The 27,589-nt window shown below is 45.3% G+C and overlaps 1 protein-coding gene across 2 annotated transcripts in view; it reads left to right on the top strand.

The window, feature by feature from the left end:
- VPS13A (vacuolar protein sorting 13 homolog A) overlaps positions 1 to 27,589 on the top strand; it is a 2,196,319-nt gene that overhangs the window by 2,053,515 nt on the left and 115,215 nt on the right. The window contains exon 69 of one of the 2 annotated variants that reach the window (XM_078675861.1): positions 17,862 to 18,568. The exons of the other annotated variant lie outside the window; for it this stretch is intronic. Coding sequence (XP_078531987.1) covers positions 17,862 to 17,924 — 63 coding nt within the window. The 3' untranslated portion in view covers positions 17,925 to 18,568. Of the gene's footprint in view, positions 1 to 17,861; positions 18,569 to 27,589 lie in introns of those variants that run through there. 2 annotated transcript variants of the gene reach the window in all.

The raw sequence follows: 27,589 nt of genomic DNA, 5'->3' as shown, positions 1-27,589 counted from the left end.
AGATATCTTTTTAATTAATGATGTTCTCCTGCTTCCCTAGGGCGGAGTGTGTATTTGCTAGCGTTTGTTGCGCTTTTTCTCATGTCATGGACGTTTGTTGCCTCCTCCACCACGAGGATTCTACATTACATAGTCCCAGGAAGCCTACTCCCCTCTTAAAGTGTTTCCTCCGACTACGCATGGTCTGTGGCCAGGATTGTTGTTCTTGCTTGCAATGCGTTTCTTTAACTATCAGTTGGTGCTCTCTGCCTTGCCCACTTCTATGGCTCAGAGCTTTGGCTCAGTAATTTTAGCTATTATCCTTGGCCTTCCGCCCTGTTCACATTGCAGGGAGTATTGTAGTAATATGTTTATGTGGAGTGTTCTTTCCAGCTCATCGTATTCTTCTGCCATGGTGTCCTTTCCCTTATTTGCACGATTGCAGTTTCTGTTCCGTGCCAGCACACTGGGGTAGTGCCCATATAGGCACCACGCACGTCACTTCTGGCGCGTACGACGATGCCATGCGAAGCGGAAGTACGCCATCTACCTGCGCTCAGGAGTACTTCTCACAAAAAGTATATGCCCTGATGTTCCAGGCATGTCCAGAGGCACTGTGCCTCTTGACAAAGGGTTCACGACCCCACTATTTGTGTCACCCACATGACTAGCCCGCAAACCATGTCCCAGGCCTGCCACAGCAGTGTCTGTGTATGAAGTTTTAAACTGCCTTGTTGATCAGGCCCTAACCTTCCCTTTTCTACATATAAGGCACCCCTAAGTAGGCACAAAGTAACCCTATGGGCAGGGTGCAGTCTATGTGAAAGGTAGGACATATAATAAACAATGAAAACTCCCTCACGACCTATATTTCTTTAGATTTATAGAATGAATCTAGTATTGGTTAAACATGTAATTAAGCAATATCTGAGCAAATCAACATTGTATTTTGTTTTTCATAGTTTATTATTCAAAGCAGTTGTATCAAAATCCATTAACGTTTTCTTTTTTTCATAGAACAAAGTACATATTTATTTTTAACACAGTTTTCTTTTTATATAAAATAAAACATAAACCAGTGCATTGAAGTCTTATGCAAAAATGCAACACTGTGCTCTGGAACCCCTAAATGAATAAAGTAATGCAGACAAATCACAGTTCTCAGACACGCTCAATCATACACATCTGGTTCAGACGGAGATATAGAACTAATAAGTCTCCACGACCATGTTGGTTGGAATTGTTCAACAGAGTCTGTAAAAATAATGTCGACGCACGTTTCGGTGGGGTATGACAGATGGAAAACCACCATCCTCAGAACCTTCCCAAATAGTATTGTTTCGCAAAACAAGGAGAGGGGTACCTATAGAGTACAAACAACAAATACAATTTTAAATATAAGCTTGACATCCTATTTATAACCGAAACCTGGGGTGACGCGGCTTCCGGCCCGGATTTCTGCGCAGCCACTCCCGAGGGTTACTGCGTGGTAAGACAGGACAGAACGATGGGGAGAGGCGGAGGCTTAGCCATCATTTATAAAAGGATTTTTCAAATCGAAGCTATTCCCAGATTGAATTGTGAAGCCTGTACCTTTTCCATCAAACTGAATCACAACCAAGTCTTCAAAGGACCTCTCATATACCGCCCTCCGGGCCCACACAGCAGCTTTCTGTTTACCCTTGATGATCTCACTGAACTTTCTCTGGGCCATCCGGACTATACTATGTTGGGGGACTTCAACTTCCATCTCGAAGTCCTGGGGGATAAAGACACCACCCAACTGATTTCCGACTTACGGGCTGTAGGACTACAGCAGCTGGTTGCAACCCCCACCCACCAGGCAGGACACACACTCGATGGCGTTTTCACTAACAATCCTAATATCGCATTAACTACAGTTCTTCCTGTAGTATGGTCAGACCACTCGGCAATTATTTTTACTATTCTGACCCATAATCCCAACCCCCTGCAATACATTTCCCGCACCCCTACTACTACCAGAGCTTGGAAAAACATAGACTTTCCACTCTTGTCCAACATTCTGGCCGAATCCTCTTATGAGCCATCACTAAACCCTATGTTATTGTCCAATAGATATCAGGACTGGATTCTGGACGCCATTAATAAAGTAGCCCCGGCTAAATCCTTTATCCCCAACCGGGCAAAGCCATCTGCCCCATGGTTCACCGAGGATCTTCGGCTACAACGCCAGTACTGCAGGAATTTGGAAAGGCAATGGCGCAAGCACTACAGCCTCCCAGATAAACAAACTTATAAAAACGCGCTTGCGTTATATAAGAAGGCCATTATTAAGCACAAAAGTGCCTTCTTTCGCGATCAGATTGAGTCTGCCCAGAACTCGTCTAGAAGGCTTTTTCAAGTCGTTGAGTCTCTCTCCAACCCTCCGACAGGGCCTTTAAACGAACCTTCTCAAGACCTATGTAACACATTGGCAAACTTTTTCCTCACTAAGGTCGTGAACATTTACTCATCTTTTTCCCCTTCAGTGAGTTCGGATTACGCTGAACCTCTTCCTCAGCCCTCCCCTCCCACTCCTGCCTTTCCTAACTTCCATTTGGTTACGACAGAGCAGATTAGCATGCTAATCAAGTCTATCAAATCTGGGTCTCCTTTAGATCCATGTCCCCCTCCTATTCTCAGTGCCCTAACTGAGGTTATCAGTTCCCCTCTCACAGACCTGTGTAACTCCATCTTCCAAACAGGCATATACCCCGAAATCTGGAAAATAGCGGTAATCAAGCCCTTGTTAAAAAAGCCTTCCCTGGACCCGCAGATCCAGTCAATTACAGACTAATTGCCTGCCTCCCTTTCCCGGCTAAAATATTCGAAGCCATTATGAACAAACAGCTGGCAAGCTTCATCGATCGCTATCAGCTCCTAGATGACACCCAGTTCGGTTTCAGGAAGGCCCATGGGACAGAGACGGCATTGATAAAGGCCTCGGATGAGATCAGGACTATACTGGACCAGGGTGGGGCAGCGGTCCTAGTACTCTTAGATCTGTCCGCCGCCTTTGACACGGTCGATCACTCCATCTTGATCGACCGTGTCACATCCCTGGGTGTGACCCATCATGCCAGGGACCTCATTGCTTCCTTTCTGGCAAATCGCACCCAGGCAGTAAAACTAGGCACCTTTTACTCGCCAATATTTACCCTCCCTTGTGGGGTGCCACAGGGCTCCTCGCTAAGCCCCACATTATTTAATATATATGTGGCTGACTTGGCGAGAGTCATTAAAGCACAGGGTCTCCGCTTAACCACCTATGCGGATGACACCCAATTGGTGCTGGCGATACACAAAGATGGACCAGCTGTGGCTGCAAGATGTCAGAAAGGAATGAGGACCATCAGTTCATGGATGTTAAGCAATTGCTTGAAGTTAAACTCGGACAAGACCGAGGTTATGATCTTTGGCAACCTTGCACCGGAATGGTCTTCCATCTGGTGGCCCAGTGAAATGGGACCACCACCGACCCCGGTTGCCAAGGTCAGAAACCTCGGCGTTGTGTTCGATGAGAAGCTGTTGTTCAAACATCACGTGAACACGGTGGTCTCTTCATCTTTCTTCATGCTAAGGAAGATCAAAAAACTGCTGCCATATCTCCCTCTAGGAGCAGGGAAAACCTTGATTACCACTCTTGTTTTCTCTAAATTAGATTATGGTAACGCCCTTTTCCTTGGCACACAAGAACAGATTCTATCCAAACTACAATCTGTGCAAAATGCAGCTGCCAGAATTCTGCTTGATATCCCCTGCCGCCGCTCCACCTCCACGGCCATACGCCAGCTGCACTGGTTACGAGTTAAGAGTCGTATAAAATTCAAGGCACTCTGTATCGCCTACAAAGCCATCCATGACTCTGGACCAAGGTTCCTTAAAGATGCTTTTCGTATTTATGCGCCCCAAAGATCTCTTCGCTCTGCTGGCACCTATCTTCTTGCTGTCCCGCGTACCAGAACCTACAGCTGAGGAGATAGACGTTTTTTTGGTAGCCACCCCCAGGCTGTGGAACTCTCTTCCTTTGACCATCAAAACCAGTCCAACTCTCACTATCTTTTGCAAATTCCTGAAAACCTGGCTATTCGATCAATGATTCACAGGGTAGCTTCATCTCAGGAAGTATGATCTGCTCTGAGACACCCTCGGGTATTTGCGCGCAATAAAAATCTCAAAAACATAAACATACATTGAAAAATATTAGAGAATTGATTGGACCAGAGTTAAGGACATGGATGGGAAAAAATTCCCAATTTCACACAGAACATTGAATAGAGAAAAAAGAAGAACCAAGATTTAAAAGGAAAAAAAAACGCCAGATAAGGATTCTAAGTGAGAGAATCCCTGAGGCTTCCCATACTCTCTGTGGGAAGTATCGGATAAAAATAAAGACAGTGGTCTAAGAGACTTAGGAGTAGTACTACAAACATCACCTAAGAAAGTCACCAAATGGAAGAGATGCCGTGCAAAAGACGAAAATGAAGCTGTGGGACCACAGTAAACTCATTATGTAGTAACAGCCTTTTCTATGTCTGTAAAGAGAAATTGTGCTTGTATACCAACCCCAATAAGTGGTTCATGCCAGTAACTAGGGTACTTACCGATAGTACTGCTATATAGGTAGATATCCGATGGATGTAATATGTAAGACAGCTATAGTGTTATCCAACACTACCTTGTTGCACCTATACAGGCTATCATAGTAAGTGAAATAAACAAAAAAGGGGGGTAATTTAGTCATCCAACAGCTTTTAAGATGTTTGGAGGTCATGAACTAAAGGTAGGACATATACTGGTGTGTTTGACATGTCCTGATAGTGAAATACTGCCAGTTTAGTTTTTCACTATTGCAAGGACTATCTCTCCAATAGGTTATCATTGAAGCTGCCTTGTAACCTCTTGCAAGTGTAACTTTTAATTGAGAAGAGATAGAGATTTGGAGCTTGTGGTTCCGGAACTCACAATTAGAAAATACACCTTTTAGTAAAGTTGGTTGTTAAATTGCACTGTTCCTCTGCCTGCCTGTGGAATCCAAGTCTGGTTTGTACTGGCAGTTCTGACAGTTGGGCTGTTTGTGCATTCACACTAGACAGTCACACAAAGATGAGGTGTGCCCTGCATATCCTGATGGACCATTACCAGGCTGGCTGATGGGCTTTCCTGAGCTAGAGTGGTGAGACGAGTTGTCATTGACACCTGAAAAGGGCTGTGTCTGTGCATCTTGTGCACTAAAAGAATTCCCTTTGAAGTATGCCTACTTCAAAGGCAGAAAGGGGTAGAAGTATTGGACCTGTGACCCCTCATTTTTAAAATACTTCTGGACTAAGAGGAGATTCTGCCAAGAAGATGAGCTGTGGGAGAGGAACTGCCACTCTGCTTGTTGCTCTGTTGGGCTGACCTGCTGGCTGTTGCTTGGTTTTTTCTGTCTTGGACAACGAAAGGACTGGACTTTGCTTTCTGTATCCTGCTTGCCAAGGTTCTCCAAGGCTTTGTGTATGCTTGCCTCCTGTTACAAAGTCTCAGGGCCATCAAAGACTTCACCTGCAGCTCTATAGTCCTCAGCTGGGAGTTCTGGCCTGCCAAGTGGTGCCAATTTCAGTTCTGCGCCCTTGGAAGTGAGTCTTCTGCAAAGAAGCCAAAAATCCACCCATCGACCTTCAGCGCCTATTGTTTCTACCGCAGCCTTGCCATGTGGTTGAAAAATCAACGCATTGCCCCAATGCAGCCGAAGAATGGACGCAGCGCCTGCAGTGGAGCTGAAAATATTGACGCAGCCTAAGTCCAGAGCACCTTGTCTCTGATGTCCGTGACACCTGCTCTGACTTCGATGCAGCCGCCACATCGGCCCCAGCGCACCTGGATTTTCAGCGCATTGCACCTGTGCTCCAAGTTCTTAATCGACGTAGCCCCATGGTACCGAACTGAGGCTGCGTGTCCGGACGCCAGCGCATCACCTCCTCTTTCAGTAAGGAATTGAAGCATCACCTCCCCTGTGCGGCAGTAAGGAATCGATGCATCACCTCCCCTAGCAGCGAGGAATCGACGCATCACCTCCCCTGCACGTAAAGAATCAACGCATCGCTTTGTTTTTTGGTGCTTCATCTCCCCTGTGCCTGCTATCAGCTTTGATTTTGACGCATCCCACCTGAAACTTTATGCATACTTTTAGTATATACTTGATGTATAACGTAGTTTGATGTTTTTGCTCTTCCGTGACCCAAAGGTTTACAACAGATATATTTACCTTTTTGCTACGCATCACATTTTGAAAGGCTGGATTAACCTGCATCCTACATAAAAAGTAAATGAAAATCTTATATAAACAGTGAGAATGTTCACTGAGTCCAAGAAATATCATGGAAAAGTATTTGAAACAGGGTTTTTATGTTTTGAAATTAGTTTACTGTGGATCAGTGTGTTGTTGTTTCATAACGTAGAGCTTAGTGACACCATCTGAATGATGTATGGATGCTGAATGTAAGTTGGAGTGGAAGGATGACTTTTCAATGCATTAGATTTGTAAATACATCTTATAGTATGGGTTTCAATTAATTATTCTAACTCACAAGTGCCCATGGTATGTCTAGGAGATTCGAATCTGTGTCAGCTGTCTAGGATTACAACTGAGTAGGTGAATTAGGCCCCTTTAGATTCATTTTATGAACATTTATTGTATGCGACTATACTGAAATTCTGACATGAGTGCATTCCTAGTCAACGTAGACTGCCACTGTTCATCTTGATAGAGAACACTGGGGAAAAAGTTGAATTTCCAATCTATTCTTCATTCAGGTAAAGTTGTAAAAAGCTAAATGTTTTTGAGGATGATGTTGGGTGAGGATGATATTAAAATAAACCATGGTATATTAATATATAATTTTTAAAAATGCGTTTTTACATATTAGGGACAGCGACTAAATTGGTGAGTTTGGTGCGTGAAAACTTGAGGCCATATCACAGAAGCCAGTACAAATCCATTTTGCATAGTATGTGCTGTTTTTGTAATACAGAATGTTGCAAATAGTATTTGCATATATAGCTTAAGGCAAAACATACAGAAACATGGTTTCAAACTATTTTTGTCTTTTACCTCAAAAGGTGTGGATAAAATACTTTTACTTTATTTTTAAAATTTGAAATATGGTCAGTGTTTAATAGTAAAATGAGCTTAATACATTGTTGTTAAATAGTGTCAATTGAGTTCCCTTAATGTTTCTTTTCTTTTAAATTGTAAATCAATGACTAGCAGTTATTTTTAACATCTGTTGTTACTGGCTCAAGTAAAAATATTTAAAAAACGAATCCACATAAATCTTTCTGTCGTATGGACTCCATTTGTGTTACACAAGCTGCGGAAAGGGTCTATAAAGATTTGCCCCTTTTTTTGCACCCATGAAGCTTTTTTTGTGATATGATTCCAAGTTTTTAATTCTAGACTTTGACACTTGACCAAAAATCATGGGATTCAGGGCAAATTATCGCAAAGAAATGTTCTGCAAGAAACATTACGCTTTCTGTCACAAAAACCCACATTTACTCCTGACATGAGTTCACAAAATGTTCCCTAACATGCTTATATGGATTAAGAACTGTTCATTTCTCTTCCTCAAATCCGTGGAAATGCTGTTGTAAATTCCTTTCAAGAGTAAGGGGCTTTCTAAGACAAGGTTTGGCTTGTAAATTTGTGCATATTCTTAAACTCTGATCTGACACTTTTCCATCCTAGAAATAGTCAGTCATTCTATCCATTCAATGAAAGTAAAGAGGACGTGTGACCCCGGCATTAGTAAGGGAATAGGGGTAGTCCACTCTTCAGAGGGAATTTTTTTTTCCCATGCCTGAAAAAGAAAAAAGCGGGAGTCTTTGTTTGCATAATGGGCTTTATTCCCACCATATGGCATTTTACACTAAAATTCTGCACTGGAAAAATAGAGCCCCACAATAGATGTTATCTGACATTCCTAAAAGTAAGCCTGGAAACAAGCTTGGTACCACATGCAAGGTGTAAACTACGATTGTTTGGGACAAGAAATAAATACTTTAGGAAATTTGAGACATGTATGCATCATTCCTTTCTACACACAACAATCTCACTGTATATGATCAGTACAACTACTGTTTGAAATGTAAATATTGGCATATATCAATGCTTAAGCCTGTATGATACTGGGACATTTATTTTTTAATAGTGGTGTTGCTATATGCTTGCCTCTAATCCGTACATAGTTTTCCATACTGAATTATCATTTGTCAGTCCAAGCTTCATTTTTCAGAACTATTATTTTGCACTATAATATGATACAGCACCCTGGAAACTACTGATCAGAATGCAACTCCCTTTTTGATATTTATGGCACAATAACAATTGTTGTGAGGCACCGAGTTATGTAAAGTGTTCCGAGGATTGACATGGGTTTATTTGCACTGAACAAATGTCATATATGCCTAAAAATTGTAAATAAAATACATTCTGTAGGGCAGCAGTAAAGACTTTCTTCACTAGGGTGAACCTTGTGAGTTTTTACTTAGCATTATTAGTACATAGGATAACTCTGGTACAATCCATAAAGAAGCTTGCGTTCCATGAATGAGAATCGATTATTTAGGAGACTATTATTTACTGAAGTACCATGATGGCTTGGATTACTTTTATTTGGATTAATATTTTCGCCTACTGAAATAAAATAAAAAATCCCTTCTCATTTCAAAAATACTTTGACTTCTGAGTTGAGGTACGATTTACGGTCCTATTTAGCTATGGTGCCTTCTTCTCGCTCTGCTTTATACCTGACTTGTAATGTTTTGGTTTTGCTCAGTTATAACCACACTGAAGTTGCCACCGGTGGCATCTGGCAGTATACGAAAAGCCAGTGCATATTAATATTCTGATCTGGTCAGATATAAAACTATTAAGGAAAACATCCATATTATTTGCTTTGCTCATGCCCCTCAAAGAAAGTGTGCTTCAAATGTTATCAATAAATAGTTTGTATATCTATTTTTCTGAGGATTTATTTGTTTGGCTTGATAGAGCTTCTAGCTGACAGAGACTTCTAGCTGCAGGTTCCTTACCTTAGAATATCCTCCAGACATCAGACTGGATCCGAAAAATCTTGGGCAATACATTTGCATGCTGGTAGGTGGCGTCATTCAACTCTTTGTTGGCCGTGCTGGAAGCTACATGTGCGGTGCCTATGTATGTGCCACACAGCGCACTGACATCAGTTCTTTTCTTTCAGTGCCATCAGCACAGATCCTGAGAGAGGTACCTCAATCCACTATTTGGACAATTGTTTTGACATTTTGGCGAACTTTTTTGAGACTTCTCTCCCAGTGTGTTAGGGATATCCTCTAAAAAAAACTTGGAGTTTTAAAACTGTGGTTTCTGTCACAGGCAGATGTCTGTGACATACCCCCCACCTGGTTTGCCTCTGGTTCCTTGAGCCGGGCCACCACGCCAAGGCCTGTGAAGACTATCGTGCCTTGAATTCTTAGGCTTTTCAGGAGCAATTTCTGAAGCTCCTCATCGCCAGTTAACTCCACGACGCACTAGATCCCGAGGAAGATCCAAGGCCCCTTCTTGAAGCCGTTCACGGCGCTCATCATCGCACTCAAAGTCTTCGTCTGGTAAGGCACACAAAAAAATCTAAGAAGTTGACGCGCTTCTTGACTTTGCCACATCAATTCAAGCCTTCAGACAACACGCGGGGCCGACGTCACCGTTCTAGTGGTCTTAAGTTCCAGGAACTTAGGACTCTGGCTGCATCCAGAAATCATAAGACAGGTAGCAACCCTACCACAAAGCAGCTCTTAGAGTTGCTCTTGCAGGATGACCTCCTGAATCCTGATAGGTCAGAAGGGTAGAACAATGTGGGTATGGATGGTGTGGCTCAGAAGAAGAGTCAGGGGTGTTTCACCCCAGAGACCCCAATTCTGAGCCTGACCAGGAGGAGTGTAAAGAACCCTCACTGGTGAACTCGCATCTCTCAGGAAACAGTTCTAGTGACACAGAGGGGCGCCCTAGAGGCAGGTCCCCCTTTATTCCTCCTGGGAAGGTGCAAAGAGTCCAATGGAGGTCTAGGTCCTCCGCCGTAAATTCAACCTCCTATAAACCATTCCATAAGGACCTCCATCTCTTGCAAGAGGGAGTACGCCTTAGAAAGGGAATACCATCTGCTCAAGTTTGAGAGAGCCAAACTCAGAATTAAGAAGGAATAGTAGCCCTAGATAAGGAGACCTTGGAATTTCAGAGGGCTAGGAATAATTCAGGATTAGGATTCAATGGTGGCAACACTAGTAAACCTAGGGTTAGGAAACATTCCTTTGACACTACGAACTTGAGCAGGGTATTCCCTTCTTATCAGGATGAGGATATCATCCATAAATAGATCACTGCTCTAGACAAAATAGAGACTTTGCTAACAAAGGTAGAGACAAACATCTCACTGATAGGGAGGAAGATGCAGATAATTACACAGTCTTGAAGAGTGCCCTCATAGATGGGGTTTCTTGAGCGAGTGAACAATACAGGGTTATGTTTTGGGACACACAGAAGGCACACCCTGAAGACTAGTTAGATTTTGTAGACAGTGCTAATAAGGCTCTGGAAGACTGGCTTTATGGAAGCAATGTACATGACTATGGGAGACTACACGATTTATTGATGAGGGAGCACATCCTTAATAACTGTCAAAATCAGCAACTGCACCAGTACCTGGTGGACTCAGATCTGACCTCTCCCCAAGAATTGGGAAAGAAGGCAAAGTGGGTCCGCATCTGAGTGAACCAGCAATCTCACGATGGTGACCAGAGGAAGCAAGATTCTTCTAAGGCCTAAGAAAAGGCTGGGGTGAAAGGTAAGGGCAAGAAAGAGTCTTCATTAGGTCCCCCAAAAGTCCTCCATTGGGGGTGGGTCCCAAACCTCTTCTTCTTTCAACTAGACACCTTTGTGCTATCTCTATATGGAAAAAGGCCATTGAGCAAGAGATGCCAATTGCTCTAAGTCTGGCATCAAGGATACTACTACTACTGCCCCTAAAGCACCTAGTGCCCCTAGCACTAGTACAAGTAGTGGTACTGCCCCCAAGGGATTAGTAGGGTTAACCTTCGGTATTGAAGTGGATTCTGGCCTAGTCAGGACAACCACTCAGGCTGTTTTGATCTGTGAAGGTGGCATGGAGCTTGCCACCTTACTTGTAAGTCCCACTAACTTGGGCAAGTACAGACAACAGCCTCTCATTGATGGTCAGGAATCTGTGGCTTGCAGGTGCACAGGGGCCAGTATCACTATGGTGGCAGAGAAGCTTATGTCCCCTGAACAGATTCTACTTGGTTATGTTTACCAAGTGACCAGTGCTATCAATGTCAGGACAGATCATTCCTTGGCAGTTGTTACTCTCGGTTGGGGAGGGGTAACTGTCCCAAAGAGAGTTGTGGTATCCCCTGACCTACCTGTGGACTGTCTGCTGGGCAAAGACTTCAGCCTGGTCTGAAGTGGAGTTCTGTACACATACAGAAATGAAGGGCATTTCAGCTAGTGCCTTAGCTGTCACTAGGGCTCAGGGCATGAGACTAGGCTTGGAGGGAGCCCTTGATCCTGAAAGAATGGAACAGCCAGCTCCCAAGAGAAGGCGCAGGAAGAGTAAGGATGTATGCTTCTCCCAGTGAGGATCAGTCTCCTGACGGAGATGACCTTAGCCCTTGTGAAGGAACTGTCCCAGGGGAACATAAGTCTGATACTTCAGAGTTATAGGGGCGGGTGGATCCTCCAGGGCAAACTTGAGTCTGGAGAAAAAACCTGCACCTCTCTCAAACAACTCAGGCCGCAAGCTGTTGCTGAGAAGGCAGGGAATGTCAGTGGCTCCCATAAGACTTATTGGGAAGATGGGCTGTTGTTTTCTGAGCGTAGAGACCTCAAGCCCGATGCCACTAGGAGGCTGGTCATACCTCAGAAATTTAGGGGTTTTCTATTGACCCTAGCACACCCCATTCCCCTTGCAGGACATCTTGGGCAAAGCAAGACTTGGGGAAGGCTTGTCTCCCACTTTCACTGGCCCCACATGTTAGAAGAAACCAAGAAATTGTGTTGCTCCTGTGTCCCCTGCCAAGCCACTGTTAAGTCAGGTTGCACTACAAAGGCCCTCGTAATTCCACTCCCAGATGTTGGGGTTCCCTTTGAGAGGGAGGGATAGACTTTGTAGGTCCCTTAAATCCTATAACTGCATCTGTACACAGTAACATCTGGGTGGTGGTGGACCATGCCGTTAAGTAACCAGAGGCTATTCCCCTTAGTAGAACTACAGCTCTGTTGTGACCAGGACCCTCCTGATATTCTTTTCCAGGGTTGGCTTCCCCTAGGAGGTCTTGTCACATAGAGGTACTAACTTCATGTCTTGCTACATCACTGCTATGTGGAAAGAGTGAATTGTTAAGTATGAGTTTACCATATCCTAAAATGCACAGGGCAATGGGCTTGTTGAAAGGTTCTACAAGAACTTAAAGGGTGTGATCATGGGACTCCCTGAAAAACTCAGGTGAAAACGGGATGTCCTACTGCCCTGCCTTCTCTTTTCCTACAGAGAGGTTCTTCAGAGGGGGGTGGGCTACTGCCCATTTGAACTTCTGTTTGAACTTCTAATTAGGGGTCTATTGTGTCTGGTTAAGGAGGGATGGGAGTAACCTTTCAATCCCCCTAAATAGGACATAGTTTACTATGTACTTGGTCGGCGTTCTCATATGACTGAGTACATAGAGAAGGCCAGCAAAATCCTCGAGCCCAGTCAGGAGCTTCAGAAAGCTTGGCATGAACCAAAGGGCCATACTGACTGTTTATCAGACCTGACAGAAAGTGTGGGTGTTGGAGACTGTAGCCCAAGCAGTTTACCAGGACAAGTGCAGTGGCCCCCACACCATACTTGAGAAGAACGGTGAAGTTACTTACTTGGTGCAATTAGGTACTCCCAGAAGTCCTCCAGGGTACTTTGTGTAAACTGCCTTAAACCTTTTATTGACAGGGCTGACATGAGCATGCTAATGACCACTAATGGAGGACAGGAGGAAGAGAGTGACCCTCTCTGTGATCTGCGCTCACAAGACCCTGTTGATGGATCAGTTGAAGGAGTAGCCCTGGCAGGCAACCTTATTGACCAGCAGCAAGCTGATTGTAGTCAAGTTCTCAGTCAGTTTCACCATCTTTTTTTCTCTGACACCCACTTGGTGTACCTACGAAGTGGACACAGATGACAGTCTGTCTGTGAAGAGTAAAATCTACAGACAGCCTGACCATGTCAGAGATTGCATCAGGATAGAGGTCCAAAAGATGCTGGAGTTGGGGGTTATTGAACCTTTGGTTAGCCCTTGGACTCGTCCTACAGTCCTTGTACCAAAACCTCACACCCAGGATGGTAAGAGAAAGATGAGGTTTTGCATTGACTATAGAGGCTTCAAAGTAGTCACTAGGACTCAAGCCCCTCTAATTCCAAGAGCAGATGAGCTGATTGATACTCTGGCCTCTGCCAAGTATCTCAGTACATTTGACCGACTGCTGGTTCCTGGCAAATTAAACTTTCTGAGGACGCCAAAACAAAAACAGCATTTTCAACCCTCAGTGGGCATTATCAATTTATTGTGTTAGATTTTGGTTTGAAGAATGCACCTGCTACATTCCAGAGGCTGGTAAACAAAGTCTTAATGCTGTAAGCCTATAGTGCAGCATATTTAGATGATATAGCTGTCTTTAGCTCCACCTGGGAAGATCACCTGGTCCACCTCAGAAATGTACTTGAGGTCCTGCAGAAGACAGGCCTCACTATCAAGGCCACAAAGTGCCAGGTATGGTAGAATAAGATAGTGCACTTGGGCCACCTTGTAGGTGGAGGCCAGGTTCAACCCTTGGAGAGCAAAATTCAGACCATCGTGGGCTGGAATGCTTCCACTATCCAGACTCAAGTCAAAATATTCTTGGGCGTGACAGAGTACTACGGGAGGTTTGTAAAGGGCTATGGATCAACAGTGACACCGCTCAGTGATCTCACCTCCAAAGCGATGCCTAAGAAAGTTCAGTGGACAGTTAGCTGTCAGAAGGCATTTGATGACCTGAAGCAAGCTATGTGCTCTCTTCCAATTCTCCAAAGTCCTGATTCATCCAAAAGGTTTATTGTCCATATTGTCCAGACAGATGCTTCTGAGATAGGGGTAGGTGCAATATTATCACAACTTAATGCAGTGGGGCAGGATCAATACGTAGCTTTTATTAGCAGAAGGAATAAATGGACCATCTCCAGAATGATTGTACTCTGCATTAAAATATGCTACACACTGGCCAAGAAGCCGCCCCCAGAGGGTGTGCGGGCTCATTCCACCAGAGCTAAGGCTGCGACAACTGCACTAGCTTGGGGAGCCCCTGTCCTGAGTATCCGTCCGGTTGCCGCGTGGGCATCTCTGCACACGTTTACTAAGCACCATGGCCTGGGCAGTTAGATCTGTTGTGTCAGGCACTTTGACAGTTTGGTCCTCAAGGACTTCTTGGTCTAAATCTGTTTGTAGACCCTTCTCCGGGGAGGTAATTCTTGGGTATCTAATCTAAGTTAAGGAATCTGCAGATTGATGTCTCTTTCAGATGAACACTTTGGTAACGCTTTATCTGGCAAAGACTCCATCTAGCCGCAGATTCCTTACTGATTATCTCATTCTCCCCACTGCTGCACACTGATATTTCCATCTAGTCATTCCCTTGTAGGTCCTTAGTGTCTGCACACTGGTCTATCAGCATTCTGTCGTGGCTCCGTGCTTCTGGTGCGGAAATTTCACAAAAAGAAAGTGATGTCAACATCCTGGGGTGGCACCTATATAGGCACAATCTTATAAAAAACAGAGTTCCTTCTCCTGAGTTCAGTGAGTCATAGGTGGTGTTAGAATCCCACAGGGGACGTTTACATCACTGGGATAACAGAAACATGAGCGGATGTATACGTGCTCAGAAAGACCTGTAAAACAAAACCAGGGAAGAACCAACCTGGATAAAATAAAGCTGTGAACGAGTCCTTGAAGAAGGTGCAAGATAATAAAGAGGCACCGAAACGCCGCGTCGACAATTTCGTTCCTATAGAAATCCTTTTTGATTAGTAAACTTGATGTTGTAATATCTGTATGAGACATTGCTAGAATAGCAATTTTTAAAGAATATTGTATGTTTTTTTAAATGTCTGAACCTCACGAAAAACGTTTGTGTATATGTTTTTAATTGCATTAATATGTTATGATCAATTTTTTAAAAAAAATTCACAAATAAATGAATGAACAAATGTTTTTATAAAAATAGTTTCATGTTTTTTATGTTACTTTTGGGCCCCACTAGCACTAAGTTGTAAATTTGGTAACCGGTGTAACGTCTTAATCCCTCCCAGTGATGTGAACGTCCCCTGTGGGATTCTAACACCACCTATGACTCATTGAACTCAGGAGAAGGAACTCTGTTTTTTATAAGATTGTTGACCCAATCCTTTTCCTGCCAGAAAGGGTAGCTCCCTATACATTATCTTTTGTACCTATATAGGCACCACACACGTCCCTTTTGGCGCCAATGCGGAGCCGACCAACAACACCTACCGGCACACAGAGGTACTGCTCAAGATTTTCCAGATCTAGTCTGACACCTTAGGAAAATATTCTATGGCAAGGAATCTGCGGCTAGATAGTTTCTAAGAAATAACGCATTACTGAAGGTAAGTAACTTGTTATTTTTAACCAGAACATCCAATTAAGTGTTCTGCAACATGAAAATTACAATGTGAGGGCTCAAAATAGGCTGGTCAGAAAAGATGGACCAGTTTTGAGTTGTATCCATATGGAGGCTATCGCAAAACTAAACATAATGCTTTCTGTTGAGTCTTTTATTCACTTGGGTTACCAATTAACCCATATATTGTACCAAAATGCTCCACTGCCTTGGCCTCTAGAAGACATAAAGCCAACTACAGCAAGTTCTGAGCGTAGAGCTCTGCTGGAGGGTGACCACAGGGTCCTCCTTCCATAGGGTTTCCAAACATCTTGTAAATTCTCCAAGAAACTTCCACACAACCAATTCAAGAGCTCAACGTCTACAGTAACTTCCATGCTGTGGCTAGTAATGGAAGCATTAGGCCTAGGCTGAACACCTCTGTTCCAAGACCCAATAGCATTTGAATAATATCTCTTGGTTTGAGTTGTAAATCTGCATGGCCCCGAGTGGGACACAGTCAGCAGAGGAAGGATGAGTGGCGCCCATTCAATGACCTCCCGCTTTGTCCTTCCATGACTTCGTAGTTCTAGGACAAGTGCTTCCCTTATGTTGTGTACAGGTCAGGAAGACTGAGTTGGGAACAGGCATAATATACGCATTAGAGGAGTGAGACTTACAGTCGTTTGAGCACATGAGGTTCCAAGACTCTGGTCCATGCATAGTATCAATGTGTGATACCTACCTGGCAGGCAGAATTCTTAAAAAGTTGAGTAGTGAGATGAAGTCTGGGTTAGAGTACCTGCATTGTTTAACATGCAACTTGGATCGCTTTCATATTACAGGTATCAGAAACGCAACTCTGTGTGCAACCCGTATGCAGATTAGTAAAAATGTGTGCAATACATCCCTTATAGTGTCTGTTTTTCACTGACACATTACCATCTATTAAAAACCCGATGTTCTACATGTTCAGCCAATCGGCATGCCATTAGGACCAATCAGTTCGTACCGTCTATACAGTACGCTTGTCCAGTTCACGTTTATCAGTCAGGACACTCCAGGCTAATGGACGATTTGCAAAGAAATGCTCTCATTTGACGATTAGTTGCACTGGGTAGGACTGACTAATTAAAGAGAGAGGAGAACATATAATTGCAAATTGGACACTGTCAATATTTTGCTATGAATTCCGATAGTGACATTGAATGTTTGTGTAGCCACCACTAGCAAACAGTGCAAAAATGCATACACTGACGTGCACGGAAATATTGTTTCATAATGGGCTCTTTTTATCACCATAGCCAGATACTGCTCAGCTAAAGAGAGGACTTTTTGTTCGTAGTCCTCTACACAGCTGAGCATTAGAAATTGAATATGTCTTTTTGATGCTATTGCTTTCCCTGTTCTTAGGTCGAGCATTTGAGACCTCTTATATATACTTTAGTATATACTTATTATATACTTATATGTGTATGTACTATGTGGGCTCTGGAGATCAGCCCTAGGACTTGTCTGCTTCTGCTTAGGGACTTTTTTTCTGTTCAACTGACTTTATTTAACTGTCTTGATAGAAAACGACCAGCAGAGGTCAGTAAAATACCAGAAGTGATTTCTGCTGAGAGACTTTTTTTTAAAATTTCTGGCAACTGTCTCCATTTAACTTTCTTGATAGAAAACAACCAGCAGAGGTCAGTAAAATACCAGAATCACTTTAGCATTCTCTAGATTCTAGTCCATAGAAATTGTATTCCATGTGCACCCATAGACAAGAATATTTTTTTCGAATCTTGTATTTTCAGTGCTATGACCACCGAAGGCCCTGATTTTATATTAAAAACAGAGCTTTGGACTATACCATTTTCTGCTGAAAGGCAATATTTCTCTCTTCATGTGTTCCCATACCCGGGGTGTCATGCAGTTTGGTGCTTACATTCCCTACATGTTAAAGAACAGTATATGTTTCAGCACCTAGGCTAATGTGCTGCATAGCTAAATACATATAAGGTCCCAAAGGCGAGACCAATTGCATTACAAATGCTTGTTTTCAACTGTTGTTTATTTTCTTAACCAGTCATCAAGTTTGTGCTCGGACTAACGTTTCTGCTTTGTTTGTGTTTTTTTCCTCCTATCATGCTTGCAGAAAAGAATTGCTTACAGTAAATGGACTAGGACACCTGATAGTGATGATGATGAATCCATATAGAAATTAAAGGCATGCTCTTGATAATGTACAAGGCTGTAGCACTGCCGTTCATTTTACTGTTCTTTTTGTATCCGCCTTGACTTTCCACCAGAAATTCAGGCACATTATTTTTGTAAATAATTATTTAAAAATTATTTTTTGTGTGCAACTTGATCCAGAAATTACAGCTAATTATTTACAATTTGTTTACATTTTAATGACATTTTGGGTATTGCGATAGTCAAAATAAGTTTACTCATTCTGTGAACGACAAAGTTTTCCTTTCCGTGTATTTGTGCGAGGACGTGTGCATTAAATGTCACAACATCTAGTGCAACATGAATGGTAATTGGTTTCTGAAACATGACTTATTTGAAGAGGTCACCCAATGCCTGATTCTTTTTGTATTTGTAGTTGAATATATTGCATGAGGTACTAAGAATTTCTTTTAAAGCATATTATGTTTTTTATCACTATGTTTATTTGCTAGAGTATTTTTGTAACTGTCTTTCATTTAACCTTTCTGGGCCGGAGTGTAATGACTGTTAATGAACTGAAAAAAGATATTAAAGATTTAAAGATATTTTTATTCGAGCTTTTAAACAATTGATTATATTTATAACTATTATTTCAACAATAATAAACAGCACATTTATTGCACAAAATTGTGAAGCACCTTTTATTACAGTTGTATTTTTTGTTGCCCTCATTCATGTATGCTTTTTCCTAGAAAGGTTAGTTTAGTGGGTTTTTTCATATTTTTACTTATTTTGCGTATTATTTTTTTCACATGCATATTTGTAACTGGATTTCATGTGGAGGCTTTTTATGTGCATTGAATTGTATTCGTGTTTTACGTGTACCGGGATTATTTTCTCTTACTTAATGTTGCAGATCTTTTTCGAATGAGTGACTTGTTTGTAAGATAGATATTCACTATGTACATGGGTTATTCAGTCAAAGTCTGCTTGATAAAGGATAAGCCACCATTCAGCATATTTGTTTTATCTGATAGAGACATCTAGCCACAGATTCCTTATCTTAGGATCCTCCCCAGTCGCCAGACTGGATCTAGATTTTTTTTTCAGCAATACTTCTGCTCGTCGGTAGAGGGCGTAGAGCAACTCCATTGCAACGTTGTCTCCGAATGTGACGTCAACGGAGTCCCTATAAGGCAGCCCTCCTGCTGTTTTTCAGCCTACTTGATGTTTTTTCGTCAATGGAGCAGTGTGCCCTTTTTCTGCCCTTCTTCAGTGTCCTTGGGGTTAAAGCCTTGTGAGTCCTGTGGACAACAGATGTCTGCCACGGACCCTCACTCAGTTTGCATGTGGTGCCTGGGTGAGGACAATAAGTCCAAAGAGTGCGACCTCTGTCGCCAACTCCAACCGAACGCGCACAGGGAACGTCACGTGAAGCTCCTTGCAGCGCAAATGTCACAGTCATCAGAGTCTTCTCGTCGTCCTCAATTCCCTACACAATCTATGGAATGACGGAATGTCCGCGCTAGGAGCCGTTCCCACGGGCATAATTCCCCTTGACGTCCGGACGTAAGTCTCGGTGTTGGCGGTCGAAGTTGCGGCGCTGTCCACATTTGTTGCCTTCTGCTGGTCCGCACTCTTCTGTTGAAGTGTTGCAGCATGGATCTGCCATGCGTCTCTCCATCTATCCTGGGGTCGGGGCATCTTTGATCCAGATGAGGCAATATTCTCAAACTCTTAATTCTATTCTTGGATCGTCACTTCCCTCTAGAGTGCACTTGGGCCCAACAGAAGTGCATGAGGTTGTGCCTGTGACCTTGCTAGCGGGTTCTCCCCCGACTTCAGGTCGGCTTCCTGTGTCTGACTTCTTAGCGACTCTGGTGCACAGCCCGTTGAGGCCTCACCTTCTGGTCTGTCGACTTGGATGTTGGTGTCAGGCTCTTGTCTGCCGGCTGTCATAGTGGTGCCGATCGATGCACCTTCTGCTGTTGAGGCGTCGCCTTCTCAACATTGACTGGTTTCTGTTACGGCATCGGATCTGGCGGCAGTGTAGCCAGCTGTCTCAGACTCCCTTTCTCTAGTTTTTCCTTCTGAGGACCATGGTTGTGGAGGTGAGATGGTGAGGTGTGTCCCCCTCCTATTTCAGAGACTGCTCCCCTCCCTATGCAGTCTAACCGGTTACTTGACTTGGGTGATGCCCGTGGCTTGGAATCTTCTCCAGCCTCCTGTCTCCTGGTGGTTTAGCTGAGGAGGTGATCTGCTCTTTGGCGGACTTGCTCAATCGAGTTTTGGTCATACTGGATTTACAACTTTCATCTGTGGAATTGTCAAAAACCCCTTTAATTGGCATTCTACATCCTGACCAGTCTAACGTTGAGCCTGTACTTCCTTATAGTGACACTCTTTTCGTTGTCCTACTGGGTGCTTGGGCTAAACCTGAAACAGGGCCCCCTGTGCTCTATTTATCACAGGCATTGCCTGGCCCCGGGGGATGCCTTCTTTCTCCTTAGACATTCCTCTACTAGGAGCTGTGTAGTTAAGGCGACTTTGACCACCCCAAATATTGTATAAAGAAAAGTTGATGCTGTTCCTAAGGGATGAGAGTCAGAAAGAAGGGAACCTAAACCAACCCGACCAGTGTGGTTCAAAGTTGGGAATCCATTTATTGGATTATAACACCCTCACACACCCAGTAGGGTGTCATGCTTCATCATTGGGCTGCTCCTTGTCAGGTCGGTGGTGCAATCCCCGACGGGCTCCCTATAGTAGGGGCACTTTAGCGGAGATCTTTTTCCAACAGCTGTAAGGGGAAGTGGGGGTGAGGGGCCAAGTATGTGTAGATGAATATTTTTTGAGTGAATCTAAAATAGGGTTGGGAGTACCAGCGACAGCAGCTTTTAATCAAAGGGTCTCCAACCCTAAATAAAAACAAATAATAAGGCGCTCGGCTAAGCTTATGTCTTAGGATAAACTTATTGGTTACAGGTCAACATGTGTCTCGCTCGGTGTATAGTCTACAGGCGATTCATCAGGGCCAGAAAAGAAATCTATCGACAACTCAGAAATCGTGACGTGGATGCATTCTCACATCAACCATACAACTAACTAGTCGAGTACCTGGTAGTACTGGAACTGCCTGTGAGGGGAGAAAATGTGACACTGATTAAATCAATACAATTTCAAGTGTGTGTATCTTCTCGTTTCCCTTGTGAAGGTGACTCTTAATACTCAGTGGTGTACATGAAATAAAAACACATACAAATCAGTTAAAATTGGTGCCACATGGTGAGTGTACGAGGTGAACTAGCGTGAACTTCAGCCCTTGTGGCACGTAACAAAGTAGCAGAGAGACTCTGGGTACTCACCCAATAATTCGGACTAACCAGGCTTCAACAGTACCTAGTAGATCGTACACGAGGAGTTCCTCATGTACTAGAGCGAGTGAGTAGGAAGAAAATGAATAGTACTGGTATTAGTTGCATGTTTCTTTTACATACTGTGCAGTGATGACCATACTACTTGGCCTCACTAACACACTCGTCATCATCCATACATTACAGGCTTTGACTAATAACCCTTCTTTCAAAGGTGTTCCCAAATACCAACAGCTCCTCCCAGCGAGGGAACAAGTTGGGTTAGCATTGTTATGTGTGGCAATGCAGTGTTGCTTGACCGCACATCACACTGAACCAACTCCCTGCACCTTGAATACCATTACCCACCAGGGGATACTTGTTTTGTTGTTGCTAGTGCCCAGTACATACCTTTAAAATGGCTTACTGATCACTTTCAATGTCTTAGTAATTAACTAAAATCAACCAACAGGAGATCTCCCGTATACCCAGTTGAGACCTGAGTGATAATAGTGTATAAAAAAAACAATGTCTCAACAGGAAGTGTTTATAAGACCGTTAAATAAAAACATGCACGTCAAATTGCAAAATGGGAGGAGAAGAGAGACTCAAGGATTGGTGAAAGATGCACGAAGTAATTTGTATTTAGGGCAAAGTAATACAAGGAACAGTATCACCGTAAGTCTCACGAGCACTCATGCACAAGTTCTTTCGGGTTAAACCCCCATTTATTGAAAACAGTGCTGATACTTCGGTCTAATTAAACATTACCTGTTGAGAAATTGTTTTTGTTATACATTAGGAATGAACTAGACATCACAGGGGCATATCTGCTCATGCAGATGTGCCCTCACAAGTAATATATTGCGCCCTCCCTTAGGGCCCTAAGTCCTGCTGTAGGGTGTGACTTGCATATAAAACATGTAGTGTACTTGGGCCTTGCATACAGGGAGTGTGCAATGTTGTGTTTTCATGTGGTTTCCTTCAATAGCAGTCTGCTTGCAATTTTTGTTTGGGACCCTTTGGGTGGCTTAATACATGCTGCACCCCATAGGGACCCTTTTTAGTATCCATGCCTTGGATAGCATAGGTATCATTTATCAGGGACTCACAAGAGTGCTAGCGTCCTTTCCAATTGGGGTACAATTGTTCTAGTTCTAGTTTTTAGGGAAAGGAGCCCTGGCACTGGAGCCTATTTAGCAGGGATCCAGTGGACATCCAGTCAAGAACATCAGTACCAGTGGGCAAAAAGTAGGGGTGACCATGTCAAAAAGGGACACTTCCCTACTTTTAGACAGTCCAGTCTGTTGAGAGGGACATTTGCCTGCTCTGTCCTGCTAGAATTGAGCTTTTAGTCCATTCGTGGTCCCTCCTCCGGGGAGGTTATTGGTGTGGTATCTAGTTTAAGGTAAGGAATTTGTGGCTTGATGTCTCTTCCATAAGAACAAGTTACTTAACTTCGGTGAAAGTAACACCTTTTCTGGTAGAAACGTAATCTAACTGCAGATTCCTTTTGACCCTCCCTTCCTCCCCGTTCTATGAACTGCACTCCCTCCTCTGGGAGGTCCATCTTAGCTTCAGCACTGGTCACAACCATTCTGACATTGCTCAGTGTCCATGGGAGCGGAATAAGTCACTAAAGAAACTGATGGCAGCACACTAATGTGGCGTCTATATAGGCACTTTGGTTGTCACATTCGGTGTGATCGACATGAAACCTTCGACACCACCTACCTGACCGAGGTGTTGCCCTAGATTTTCCATATCCAGGCTGAGGCGTGTGGTCTGTTCAAAAATAAGGATTCTGCGATGAGATAGAGTATCTCTCAGAAAAGGCATTATCGAAGGTAACTGGTTCATTTCTGATTAATGCTCCCAATTGCAGGTTTTTCACCTTGTTAAAGCTCCCAGGTGCCAGACTGCAATTCCCTTGCACATCAATAGGTGGTGTTGTACAGCTCTACTTCTGATCCATCCAGCCCTGGATGTAATGTCAGTGCCCCTTCTTAAACGCCACCATTGCACGTTGTCAGTTCCTTTGATTTTGTGCTTTCTGATGCAGATCCAGAACTCACTCCCTCAAATTTTTTCAGGCCTGGCAGACTTTATTCTATAGATTTTTCAAGCGTATCCACCTGTTCTTAGTTTTAACTGTATCCCTCACAGGCAGAACACAATGGGTCAGACTTCCGCCATACCTCTCGGAACCGACAGAGACCAAATGCGGACTGCCCAACGGCTCCTCTCTCAGCCTCACCCTCTTCAGTGTCTACATGGCCCCCTCGCAACCATCGCCCTGAACCATGGACTCAACACCAACAACACACAGTTGAGCCTCTCCCTCAGCAACGAACCCAACGTCACTGGGCACAACTTCCAAGAAGGAATGAAAGCCGTTGCCACATGGATGAAGAACAGCTGCCTTAAGCTCAACTCAGACAAGACATAAGTCCTCATGCTTGGATCCACCCCTCCGCATTAAAGATATCTAGTGACTCCCTGCGCTAGGAACTCCTCCCACCCCGACGGACCACCCACAAAACCTTGGCATCATACGGGACGCATCACTCACTATGGACCACCATATCCACATGCGGAGCGTTCAGGGTTGACTTCTGCCTTTCCGGGACCGGGAGCGACCCCTGTCCAGCTTCGTAAATTTTACAAAGCGATGCAGGCCATCTTTGGGCAGCCCAACTCTGCCGGCGCGCTATCGGGCCCTGTGGACTTGGTTAGGGGCCCTCGGCCTTTGATGCCGGCAGATCCTGCCTCTGCACTGCAGGGCCCCCTTGGATCCAGGCCTGGCTCCGGATCCGGATCGGTGTTACACCTACACCGGCACCGTATCTACTGGCACCACGTTAGACGCCGGGTGGACCCTCAGCTGGCATCGACCCCGGCTTCCACCCCGATGTGAACACAGAGTCGGACCGGCGTCGACTGATGCCAGATGCGGTGCCAATGGGTACTTTTGTCCCTGTGTTCCACCCTGACCATTTTCATCCAGATTGGCAGCCAGAGGAGGGTGAGGAAGACTGGGAGGGGTGTGGTGACCCTTTGACAGACCAGCTGGAGTATGCGCCGGACAGGAGAGAGGAACCAGGGGATGCCAGTTGTCTGGTTACCTCCCCAAACCTAGGCATGTTGCCTCCTCCTATCGTGGCTACAGAGAAGGGACCGTCATACACAGTGTTGTTGGGTAAGGCGGCCAAGGCTCTCCACCTCTTGCTTCCTACGGTGGCAGTCAGTACTAACCTCCTGACAGAGATGCTTCAGCTGGCAGCGAGCTCTTCGGAGCCCCTGCTGCATTCAATGAATCCCTAACGGACATCCTTTTGGGCACCTGGTCCAGGCCCAACACAGAGGCTCCTATGAATAGGATGGTTGCCCAACGCCACCGCCCGGCCCCTGGGAACCCCCCTTTCCTCTCCCAACACCCTACCCCTGAGAGCTTGGTGGTACAAGCCTCTACGTCCAAAGGCGCCTTCCCTACAGCTTCACCTGAAAGAGATTCCAAGAAGCTGGACCAACTTGGGAAGAAGATGTTTTCTTCCTCCAGCTTTGGGCTGCAAGTGGTAAACACTGCATGTGTGTTGGGCCGTTATTCCCACTCTGTGTGAGATACGATGGCCAAGTGCTGCCTCAGTGCCCGGAGGAGGGCCTGGCCGTGCTCTCCTGTGCAGTCATCGAGGGGAGAGACGCAGCGAAGTTTACCATCCACTGTGGGTTGGATACCACCGACGCACTTGGCAAGATGATTACCACGCCAGTATCCCTTCGGCACTATGCATGGTTACGTCCAACTGTTTTTTTCCGGGGATGTCCCAGCCACACTTATGGCCGACGCCTTTTCGGCGACAAGGCAGACAACGCACTAGAGCGCTTTAAAGACTCTCGGGCCACGGCCAGGTCTTTGGGCCTCTCCATCGCCCGCCCTATGCAGTCTGCCTTTTGCCCCTTTGGTGGCTGCGGAAGGTGTGCCCCACTACATCCCGCCCAGAGACACAGGCCGGGGCAGGCTGTTTAGACCCAGCGCAGCTGTCGATGTGGAAACCACCGGCGTGGTTCTGGGGGCCACCAAGCGGGCCAGTCCACCACATCCCCCTCTGCATCCGCCTCCAAACCCTCCTAGTCCGACCTTCCAGGGCCACCAAATGCCAGTGGGTGGCAGGATTTGACATCACCTCCCCCACTGGTGCACCATCATGTCGTACAGGTGGGTTTTATAGATAGTCCGACGGGACTACTCCCTCCCCTTCGAGACTACCCCTCCCTCCTTGCCACCCCAGTACCATCGCATGTCGGAGGATCTCCTGGCCCTTCTCCAACAGAAAATTTCGTCCCTCTTGGTTAAGGAGGCCATCAAGTGCGTTCCTGCCCCAGAAGTAGGTCGGGTTGCTGTTCCCACTACTTTCTGATGCCCAAGAAGGACAAAGGCCTGCGTCCTATCTTGCACCTCAGGAACGTCAACCGCTTCTTCCGGAAGGAGAAGTTCAAAATGTTGACTCTCGCTCAGCTCCTGTCTGCCCTCGACCCTGGAGACTGGTTAGTAGCGTTGGACTTGCAGAATGCTTATTTTCACGTCCTCGTCCTGCCAGCCCACCGGCGTTACCTGCGGTTCACAATAGGCCACGATCACTTTCAGTTTACTGTGATCCCCTTTGGCCTTACAAGCACCCCTCGGGTGTTCACGAAAGTAATGGCGGTGATTGCAACTCATCTGCACAGATCAGTTGTTGAAGGTGGGCTCTGCCCAGGCAGTCGTCTCCCACCCCCAGACTATGGCCAACCTCCTGTATTTGCTAGGGTTCTCCATCAACGTGCCAAAGTCGCACCTGATTCCCTCTCAGAAGCTCCTTTTCATCAGAGCTGTTCTGGACACAAAGCAGTTTGGGATTTATCCTCCCGAACAGCGACTCTGGGATATTCAGGCTATGATTCCGATCTTTAAGCCTCTATCCCAGGTTTCGGTCCGGATGACCCTGAGGCTGCAGGGCCTCATGGCCTCCTACATCCTGCTTGTGGATCATGCCATATGGCATATGCGGGCTTTGCAGTGGGACCTGAAGTTCCAGTGGGCGCAACATCAGGAGAATCTGTCCGATTACATCTAGATCTCGGAGCGCACTGCGCGACAATTGCAGTGGTGGCTCACTAAACAGGATTGGGTCAACAGCAGATCCCTCTCCCTTTCCCAACCAGATCACACAGTGGTGACAGACGCATCCCTTCTGGGATGGGGCGGCCATATGGGAGAGGCAGGGATCAGAGGCCTCTGGTCTAAGGCGGAGTCCGAGCTCCACATCAACCTTTTGGAGCTTCGGGCGATCCATCTTGCACTAAAGGCACTCCTTCCCTCTGTCTGGGGAAGAGTAGTGCTGGTGTTCACGGACAACAACACCGCCATGTGGTACTGCAACAAACAGGGCGGGGTGGGGTCGTGGACCCTATGTCAGGAGGCTCTCTGCCTGTGAACATGGCTGGAACATCAGGGCATATCCCTGGTGGTTCAACACCTGGCAGGTTCACTGAACACCAGGGCGGACAAACTCAGCCACAGGTGCGTGATGGAACACGAATGGCGTCTTCACTCGGAGGTGGTGCAAGGTCTCTTTCTGCAGTGGGGAGAGCCTTGGTTAGATCTATTCGCCACCAAAGAGAATGCGCAATGTCAGCAGTTCTGCGCGTTAGAATTCTCAAGGCGGCACTCGCTAGGCGACGCTTTTTGTCGCAAGTGGAGTTGCGGTCTTCTATACTCCTTTCAGCCTATACCACTTCTGCCCAGAGTGCTGAAGAAGATCAAGCACGACTGGGCCCAAGTCATTCTTGTGGCTCTGGATTGGGCATGGAGAGTCTGGTATCCCGAGCTGCTCAACATGGCCATCGATCCTCCGATCCGACTGCCTCTACGGTAGGATCTTTTGTCGCAGCAGCAGGGGACGGTCCTCCACCCGAACCTGTCCAGCCTCCACCTCCATGCGTGGAGATTGAGCGGGGGTAATTGACGTCATTTGACTTGCCTCCCGAAGTCTGTGATGTAATCTTGGCAGCCAGGCGTCCCTCCACTAAGACGGTATACACCTGCAAATAGAATAAGTTTGCGTCATGGTGCACAGCAAAGGCTGTGGATCCCCTTTCTGCCGCGCTTTCTGAGGTTGTCTTGTTCCTCCTTCTTTGGCCCATCAGGGCTCTGCTCTGGGCACTCTTAAAGGCTACCTCTCGGCCATTTCAGCCTTTCTCAGGCTTTCTGATCAGCCTTCTCTTTTCAAGTCCCCTGTTGCAAATAGATTTCTTAAGGGCATTAGTCATCTGTTTCCTCCTGTTCCCTTCGTAATGCCTCAGTGGGACTTGAACT

The sequence above is a fragment of the Lissotriton helveticus genome, chromosome 2_1 (assembly GCF_964261635.1).
Source record: "Lissotriton helveticus chromosome 2_1, aLisHel1.1, whole genome shotgun sequence".
Lineage (NCBI taxonomy): Eukaryota > Metazoa > Chordata > Amphibia > Caudata > Salamandridae > Lissotriton > Lissotriton helveticus.
This window is presented reverse-complemented; position numbering and strand designations above follow the sequence as displayed.